The 9390-nt window shown below is 52.1% G+C and overlaps 1 protein-coding gene across 1 annotated transcript; it reads left to right on the top strand.

Moving 5' to 3' along the window:
• The first annotated feature begins 5360 nt into the window (after positions 1–5360).
• Positions 5361–9390, top strand: SPACA3 (sperm acrosome associated 3). Its single transcript, XM_036837593.1, has 4 exons — positions 5361–5604; positions 6390–6548; positions 6966–7044; positions 9287–9390. The coding sequence occupies exons 1-4, from the start codon at positions 5418–5420 to the stop codon at positions 9351–9353; spliced, it is 492 nt and encodes a 163-aa protein (XP_036693488.1). The 5' UTR covers positions 5361–5417; the 3' UTR covers positions 9354–9390.

Below are 9390 nucleotides of genomic sequence, written 5' to 3'. Positions count from 1 at the left end.
GCCCTTCCCCCAGGACAAAGGCTCAAGCCTTGGCTGTGCATTGGAGTCACCTGGGGGAGCTTTTAAGAAATACTGATGCCAAAGAGACATTTCTCTAAAGAAGACACACGGGGGGCCAACAGGCATATGAAAAAAATGTTCAACATCACTAATCATTAGGGAGATGCAAATCAAAACCACAATGAGATATCACCTCACACCTGTCAGGATGGCTATTATAAAAAAAGCAAAAGATAAGTTTTGGCAAGGACATGGAGAAATTGGAACCCTTGTGCACTGTTGGTAGGAATGCAAAATGGCAAAGCTGCTGTGGAAAACAGTACCCTCAAAACATTACAAATAGAACTACCGTGTGATCCAGCAACCCCACTTCTATTTATCCCAAAGAATTGAGATCAGGAACTTGAAGAGATATTAGCACTCCTATGTTCATTGCAGCACTATCCACAATAGCCAAGATGTGGAAAAAACCTAAATGTCCATCAGATGAATGGATAAAGAAAATGCGGTCTATACACCCAGTGGTGTACTATTCAGCCTGAAAAAGGAAGGAAATTCTGTAACATGTGACCACGCGGATGAACCTGGAGGACACATTATGCTCAGTGAAATAAGCTGGTCACAGAAAGACAAACACCGCATGATTCCACTTATAGGAGGTATCTAAAAGAGTCAAGTCCATAGAATCAAAGAGTGGAATGGTGGTTGCCAGGGTCTGGGGGAGAAGGGAGTGGGGAGTTACTAATCTACGGGCATAAAGTTTCAGTGAAGCAAGAGGAAGAAGTTCCTGGGGATCTGCTGTACAACACTGTACCTAGGATCAACTACACTGTACTATACATTTAAAATTTAAAATTTAAATTTTAGGGTAGATCTCGTGTTAAGTGACTCATGTATTCCTACCACAATAAAATTAAAAAAAAAAAAAAAAAAGAGAGAAATCCTGATGCAAACGTGGGTCAACCCTCAATTCGAATCTGGTCTGTCTGGGATAGGGCCCAGGCAGACAGGATGAACAGGGGCAGCTTGACATGTTTTTGGTTGTGCTCTGCTCTTAGTGGTAATTGATCCTGTGTATTGCGTGTCTCTAGAGATGTTTCCTGTATTGTTATTCCCCCTTGAGAATGAAGGAAACTGAGAGGTTAAGTCACTTTTACTGGGACCCCAGCTGGTAGTCACTAGCGCCCGTGTTCGTTCTCAGGTCAGCCTGACTGCAAAGTCCATGCTCTAACTGCTGTGCCACACGGCCTCCAAGCAGGGGCTCCTGTGGGGTATAGACACGGGTGTCACATGCCCTTCTATTTTACTGCTCTGTTCCACAAGCTTTAGGGTCGACAGCATCACATTTTCCCAGGCTTGTCCACACTGAACGGTAATCATCCAGATGGAGAAAGGGGGCGGTTCGTGGCTCGGCATCAAGGAAGAAGAACAAAGGAGTTTGACCGTGAGGTCGGATGCCTGGGGCGGCGGTGTCCACCCGCCAGCATCGTCATCCCTGGGTACCCACCGGAAGGGTCTGTTGGGAGGAGAGGAGTGAGTCATCCTTCAAAGTATTGTGTGTGTGAGCGAAGGTGGGCAAGAGGGGTTGAGCTTAGATCCTCCTAATATGTCCCCAGGCCCTGACATTGAGGGGCTCAGGGGGGCTAGCAAAGCTGGGTGGGTGAAGATGGTTCTAGAAGATGAGCTCACAGAACTGGGGAGTTCCAGAAGGCCCCACGTCAGTTTGGAGCCTGCCCTTTCCCATCATTCTCTTCAAGCTGCGTGCCTGGGGCCCCAGCTGTATCATGGGGGGTGTCCTGGGCTGAAGCAGGGTGTTGGGCCACTGCTGTTACTGCCACTGTCACTGCTGTGTCAGCTCTGGTGCGGACGACACCTGATCAGTGAGCCCCCTTCCCCCTCTTCCTGCAGCTGTTAACTGGTCAGGAAGGGACATGGAGAAAGGAAGGCAGTGGTCAGAGATGGTGGGGCGGGGGTTGGGGGGCGGATCCTGGGCTGGTGAAGCGGGGGTGGGGAGTTGAGAGAGAGAGAGTGGAGACCACGCTGGCAGTCTCTGGTCTCTGGATCAGCAGACCTGACTCCTGCTACCTCTAGACCTGCTGGGAAATGCTCAGGATGAAATTACCTTTAAATAACTCTGCTACCGAAAAAGCAAAAACAGTCCCTGTAGAGCAGTCAGCTTGGTTTCTTCATCTATAAGTTGGAGATAATCCTCCCCACCTTGAATTGTTGAGAGGATTAGATGAGATTAAGTCAGAAAACATCCAGAAAAAGCCCAGCACAGTGTCTGCCAGATTTTAAGAACTCAGAAGGGTGTCTTCTTCCTTCTCATCCTCCACACTTTGATGAGAAGGGCTCACGCGCTTGTGGACACGACTTCAATGTACTTCAGTCTTAAGAAGCACCCACTGATCAGCCACTCCATGCCGGCAGCTCTGCTTGACTCTCAGGATAAGACGATAAATAAGAGCACCATTGTTCTTTGGAAGTTCACCTTGTAGCGGGAAAGGCTAACGTCTTTTACAGTCTACTGTGCAGGAGGGCAGAAGCCCAGGGCGCTTTGGGAGTACTGGGGGGGAGCGGGGGCCCACTGGGGGAGTCTCGCTGGGGAACTCACCTCTAATATGACCCCTGAAGTATAGGTAAGAGTGAAGCATGTAGAGGAAACGAGAGGGTTCCCGTTCAGACGGCAAGATCATCGTGAGCGAATGACATGGCATTACTGGAACTTAATGTGTCGCGGGGGAGAGGTCAGCAAGGCTGGGTCACGAGGGTCCTTGTGGACCACGCTTAGGAGCAGTGAGGAAGGAAGCCATCAAAGGATGTCACACGCCAGGCTTTTTGTGTAAAACCTTCATGCTGGTGACTGTGGGTAGAATAGTTGGGGAGAAGGTCAGGACTGGGTCCCAGGAGACCATCAGCACACCAGGAGGGTGGTCCGAACTAAGGAAAAGATGTTGCCCTTGGAGGGAAGGTGGACTCAACAGCACATTGGGATTGATGGCTTGGGGATGAGTGAAAGATGTTGTGATGGAGAGGAGTGAAGAATGACATTTATATCTGGATAAAAATGTTTATCCAATTTGGATAAATAGGTTTAAACAATAAAACATGATGAGTTTAAAGCCAAGAATGTTTTAAACCAAGAAAGGGAAGACATACAAAAGAGCACTAAAATAGTGGGAAGGTTCGTTCTGTTTTGGACGTGCTTAGTTTGAGTTCACCGTGTCTTATCCAAGCGGAAATGCCCAGGAGGCAGCTCCCTATGAGGTCTGCTGCTCCGGGGAAGATGTCATATAAGCCATCATCCTGTACATCCTGCGGGCAGTAGGCACAGACATGCTTAGGCATCCGGCAGGCTGCCCAGAGGGTTTCCTGAAGTGGGAGAGAGCAGGGCTCAAGGGAGAAATGCTGGGAAGCATATCAGCATTTAAGGCCTGGGCGGAAGTGGATTCCACAAAAGGGAATCCGAGGAACCCGCGAGAGGGGAGCGTCCTGGAAGCGGAGAGAGGCAAGAGTTTCAACCAGGGGCAGTGGCAGCGGCGTGCAAGGCTGCTGAGGGCCCCCGCGAGACAGGAGCTGACGAGGGTCCACCGGACCGCGCGGAACAGTGTCAGGCGAGTGGCCGTGGTGGTGATGTTAAGTATCACTGGGTTGAGAAACAAATGGGAGGTGAGAAAATCGTAGATTTCCCCCTAGAAGTTGAAATGAGAAAGAGAGGGAGAGGGACAGGTCAGTATAGATGAAGAGTCCAGGGAAGGTATTTTAGAAGCTGGAGACCTAAGCATGTCGGTACCTGCCGAGGAAGGAGAAGCTGGTGGAGAAGGGGTGCTGGTGAGGCTGAGAGAGGAGAAGTGGCTGGTGGAACAAGGTGGAGAGACGGGAAAGGATGAAACACAGAGCTTGGAGGAAAGATGGGCCCCCATCAGTGTAGGGGCACCTCCTCTGTGAGGGTAGGTGAGGCCACTCATGCACCTGTGAGTGGGATGGGGTAAAAGCAGAAAGAGGAAGGAAATCTCACCTGTGAGCACCTTGTTTTTCTCAGTGAGGCGGGAGGTGAGGTGGGACAGGGCGGGAAGGGGACTCAAGGACAGTAATGAGGGTCATGAATACCCTCTGAGGGAAAAGGGAGAGAGAAAGCTGACCAAGACGAGCATCAGGGCCGGTGCCAGCATCACATCCTAATAGAAATAATGACCAGCCGAGTTCCAGTACAAAGAGCCCTGTTCTCTCTGTGCCTTTCTTTTCTCATTCATTCTTTCAACAATCCGATGAGGCAGGTGTTACTAATTTCTTCACGTTATAGAGGAAGAAGATGGTGCTGGGAAAGTGTCCACGTCGGAGACGTTATGCGTTGGGGCGGGCTTCCCGCTGAGACGAGGCTTACTGCAAAGCACACCCTTGTCTTGTCATCCTTGGGCTCGGGGCCACCCAACTGTAGGGACACCCACTCCCGACGTTGTGTTTCGTTTTTGGAATCTATGAAGGTGGAGGGCAAGTTGGGGGGCCGAGGTCGTGAGAGACATGGAGAGGTAGGTCACAGGTGGCTGGGGAGAGATAGAAGTGGAATAGAGACACTTCTCTATTCTGAGACAGAGTGGAGGCCAAGGTCATACCCAGGTGCAAATGTCCTTCACGATGTTGGGGACAGGCCTGCAGAGCCAGTGATGAGAGGCGTGGAGGGCAAACCGAACCGGGCGAGGTGAGCTTCGAGGGAGGCCGGGCTTTGACAAGGTGATGGTTTAGATGGGGTGGCGGGCATGGAGGAGAGTTTCAGCATCGCCTTGGGCGGCCTGTGTGTGGGAGAAAGGGCATCCTCTACTTGAGAGGCTGCAGGGTGGCAGTGTTCTAGGGGGAGACCTGGCTTCCGTGCAGGCCAGGAGGGGTAGGCTCAGTGCTAGAAGAGAGCTTCGTGGCATCTGGGATGAGGGATTGATTTACACTGGTGTCACTGCTCGGCTGTCCCCTCTGGGAGCATCTGCTTGTGGCCAAACCCCGGTGGGACTTCGGAGTCACAGAAACTTTGGTCTCAGTCCAAACTTTGTCCCTTCTGAGTTGTGAAGTCTTGGGCTTCAGGATTCCGTGATGCCTGGCAAGTAGTATGGAGCTCAGAATATGTTTGTCCTCTCCCCGGTTCCCCTCCTCTTCTCTCAGCTGCCAGGACAGCGGGGTACAAAGCAGGATTGGAGGGGAGAGGGGCTGGCCTCGGGGAACCCTCTTCTGGCTCTTGGTGGTACGGCTAACGCTCCATCAGGGCTGCAAGGGAGCAGGTTGGCGGCGTTGGAGCCTTGTCCCCACCTCCCAGGTACACTCAGGCCCTGTTTCCCTTCTTCTTCCAGGGGTAGCCTTCCGTGAGCTGCCTGTCATCTCAAAGCCCAGCTTTGAGCCAGGGTGGCGGGGTCTTCAACCCTGCCACCCGCATGGAAGGTGGGAGCTGGGCTCCCAGAAGGTGGCCGTGCCTGCCTGGGATCACGCTGCTGGCCTTGGCCTCTCTGCTCAGCTGCCTTCTCACCTCCGGCCAGGCCAAGGTCTACAGTCGCTGTGAGCTGGCCAGAGTGCTGCAGGATTTCGGCCTGGATGGATTCCGGGGATACAGCCTGGCAGACTGTAAGGACTGCACTCCCTCCCTCCCTCCTGCTCTCCCTCCCTCCTCCTCCCTCACAGGCTGTGGCCTTGGGAGCTTCTGTTCTCCTTTGTCAAACAAGGATCCTATGAGCTGAGAGGCAGAGAACACCTGGCACTGGGTCGTGAATACACAGCAGGCAGGCGACAGGCAGCCAAATCATAATGACCTCTTCATTTTCTCCCCCGCTGGTAAAGTCGGGAGCCAAAGGAAAAGAATGGTTTCCTACCCTAATCTGAATTGTGGCCACTGGGATCAGACATTCCCAGTGAAGTTTAGGGCAAGCTGAGCAAAGCAGTAAATACCAAACTTTTCAAGCTGGTGGCAGCTTCGAGGAGCTATGAAGTACACCCACACGGGGACTCATTTCTTCTCTGGTTCTAGCCCTCTCTCTAGGTTCCCCCGGGGCCTTCCTAATCATGTCTCTGAAGAGCGAGCTCTTGTTCATTCATCCCACAGCATTTCTTGGGTCCTACTATGTGCGGGCAGTGAGACCGTGGGAAGATTGCTAGCCTAGGAGTCAGGACGCCTGAGGTCCGGTCCTGACTCTTGCTATTTGGTAGCTCTGTGTGACCTTGAGTAAGTCACTTTGCCCCTCTGAGCTTCGATGGATTCATTTGTCAAGGAGGTGGGAGGGCGTCTGCCCTGACTGTCTGGAAACAGGAGTTGAGGCTCGGAGGAGGTGACTTGTGGGGTCTCCCCATGAGCCCTCTGGTCTGGGTTGGCCTCCGTCATCCGACCCGCAGGCCGGTGTCTCCGCCCTGTGCAGGGGTCTGTCTTGCTTACTTCGCAAGTGGCTTCAACACAGCTGCCGTGGACCACGAAGCCGATGGAAGTACCAACAACGGCATCTTCCAGATCAACAGCCGGAAGTGGTGCAAAAATCTCAAACCCAATGTCCCAAACATGTGCCAGATGTACTGCTCCGGTAGGCTGGGCCTGGGCCCGGGACTGCCTGGGGCCAGGCTCTGCACTGGCCATTGCTTCTTCCCCAGCCTTGTGTGTTCCTCCTGCCTTATGCCTGAGTGGGGACCCCTGCTGCCTGCTGGGTCTACCAAGGAGGGCGGGATGGGGCAAGTGATGAGGATGGGTCCTCCGTGAATCTGATTTGGGGTCCCAGATGGGACACTGTCCTGAGAGCTATGGGAAGGGAGGGGGGATGGCTTCTGATGGGGGGAAGTGATTGGGTAAGCCCTGTGCTTCCAGGGCGGTCGAGAGACAGGGTTGAATTTAGGATGGAGGAGGGTGTGTACATGTGTGAGAAAGACAGAGAGATAGAGACAGACTCTGGCTGTCCGGCTCCACCCACCGCTCCCTCATCGTGTTTCTCTGCCTCCCTCCCCAGACTTGTTGAATCCTAACCTCAAGGATACTGTTATCTGTGCCATGAAGATAATTCAAGATCCCCAGGGTCTGGGCACCTGGTAAGTAATGTAAGTTGGAGCCCCCTGCAAGGTGATGTGGCCAGGACCACAGTAGGGAACTAACCTTCTCTGAGTGTCCTCCTTATCCCAGGCACCATTCTATGGCCTCACAATCTAATCCTCACGGCAACTTTCGGTGGCGGAGCTCACTACCACTGATGTATTTATAGACAACGCACTGAATTTTAGGGAGGGTAAGCAAGTCACTGGAGGTCACGGAGCCAAGCCTGGCTCTTCCAAGATCTGCCTATGTTGGGATGCCTGCCTACAAGTTCATTAGACCAGGGTCTAGGAACTTTGTTTGCTTCTTAACTGTGGCATCTTTGTCTAGTACAAGAGATCAAAGAAGTTCCCGGCTTGAAGCATGGGTGGGTGCTCTGGAGCCGCACCCTATCAGCCTTCCCTTTACTCACCTCCTTCCCACGAGATGGCCTTTGGAGCCATCCTCAAAGGCAAGGGAGTTGGACGAGCATCCGATGGGGCATTGGACTATATCTTTGGAGCCCCTGAAGCAGCAGGCCTACAGCTTCCCAGCCTCTTCCGATGGGAGCTTCTCTACATAGAGTCTCCAACCTCCCTTTACTCCCCTATCTGGATAGCGGCAGGGGACAGAATGTGGGGAAGGTAAAATCCCTCCAGGTGGCCAGAGTACCAGAACTCAGGGCAGATGCGATAGTGACGAGGCTGGTGGGGTAATTAGGAAAGTATCAAATGTCACTCCATGATCAGAAGGAGGCGAGACGGACTAGAGGCAGGGGGGCTAGTTGGGAAGCCTTTGCAGGAGTCTAAATGAGAGACGGAGGGTGTGGACTCAGACAGTTGTATAGGTGATGGACAGGAGAGGGGTTAGGGGGGAGGGACTGTGGAGGAGGAACAGGGACACGTGATACATGGCCAGTGAGCGAGAGGAGGAGGTGGAAAGGACCACGAACATAGAGAAGGTCCAAGGTGGGCCTTGACAATGGCCACAGCTTTGGAGATGTGTTGATTTGAGAACAGTTGAAGCCCCGGGAGCGGAATCTGGAATGAGGCAGGTTCAGCAGGATAGAATGCACATCTATAAAATCAGGAAGGGTGAATGCAGGCTCAGGTAGGAATCCAAGGGCTTGAGGCCTTGGGGGCACTACCCTGGGATGGAAGAAACAGGTTCTTTGGGGTTAAATCAAAGAACAACTCTCTTGTACGCTGGGAGTAAATCTGTGGCATGTATAACCTCTGAGAGGTGGCTGAGGCTAATAGGAAGTGGTCCTAGAATGTAGGAAGGGTGCTGTTTATTCCCTCCACATGCACACCTGAGAACTCATCTGTGCCAGGCTCTGTGCTGAGTGCTGGGCTTCAGGCGTGGCCAAGACCCAGTTCTTTGCCCTCAAGGGTCTCAGTCTAATGGAAGAGACGAACAAGCCATTCAACCCTCTCGCTATGGTAGATCTATCAAGATCTACCAAGGTCCTTTAGGGGCCCTCCTTGCCATTGGGCTCTCTGACATTGACATCATAGAGGACACTAGTTATCCAAGTTTGGAACCCCTGGGAACTTGGGACCCCCAGGATCCCAGGATCTTGCTTAACTTCCTCCAGATGCTAGTATGACACTGGAACAAGGTAATGGTCCTAAAAGAGCCTCTAAACTATAGTTACCAGCAACTGAAAGATCCAGATTGGTAGCCAAGGAGAATTGGGAGTAGGTGCATTTCTGTCATTTACAAGCTGTGGACCTTGGGCAAGTAATTTTGCATCTTAGTCTCAGCTTTTCATTTGGAATATAGGGAACATAATATCTGCCCAATCCACCTTATAGGGCTGCTGGGGGGGTTGGCAGATAAATGGATGATGGGTGTGACAGTGCTATGTAAACTGTAAAGGGCTGTACACATGTACGGTGGCATCACTGTCTGCAGAAACAGCATGGTGTAGGAAGCGAGCATTGAACTGGGGCTCTGGACCCCAGTCTTTGCCACTGACTTCTGGGTGAACTTGATTACTCTGTTATCTCCATCGGTAAAATATGGAGGCTAGACAGGTAACTTTTTAAGGGCCATTCTCTCTCTCTTTTTTTTTTTTTTACTTCTTTTAGGGGGTTCTTTGCTAGTTAACACAGCTGACTTGTCTCTCTTCCCCTTGCTAGCCCCTTTCCTCACCTCACTTCTGGTTTAGAGCCCACGCCTCCATCCTGTTCTTCTCTGAGCGAAGACTGAAGACCGCAGCTGATTTGGTCTCTCCTCTTCCCCATCTTCCATCCTCAGGGAGGTCTGGAGGCATCACTGCCAGGGCAAGGACCTCAGTGACTGGGTGGATGGCTGTGAATTGTAGGATTCTCTCTGGATGGACAGGCCATGCATAGCAGCTT

Source organism: Balaenoptera musculus, chromosome 20 (assembly GCF_009873245.2).
Source record: "Balaenoptera musculus isolate JJ_BM4_2016_0621 chromosome 20, mBalMus1.pri.v3, whole genome shotgun sequence".
Classification (NCBI taxonomy): Eukaryota; Metazoa; Chordata; class Mammalia; order Artiodactyla; family Balaenopteridae; genus Balaenoptera; species Balaenoptera musculus.
This window is presented reverse-complemented; position numbering and strand designations above follow the sequence as displayed.

What these genes read in the sequence shown, in the direction of transcription:
- SPACA3 (XM_036837593.1), top strand. Translation starts at nt 5,418, where the DNA reads ATGGAAGGTGGGAGCTGGGCTCCCAGAAGGTGGCCGTGCCTGCCTGGG. An exon ending in GGGATACAGCCTGGCAGACT is followed by an intron (nt 5,605 to 6,389) that starts GTAAGGACTGCA and finishes CGCCCTGTGCAG; the next exon opens with GGGTCTGTCTTGCTTACTTC. An exon ending in GTGCCAGATGTACTGCTCCG is followed by an intron (nt 6,549 to 6,965) that starts GTAGGCTGGGCC and finishes CTCCCTCCCCAG; the next exon opens with ACTTGTTGAATCCTAACCTC.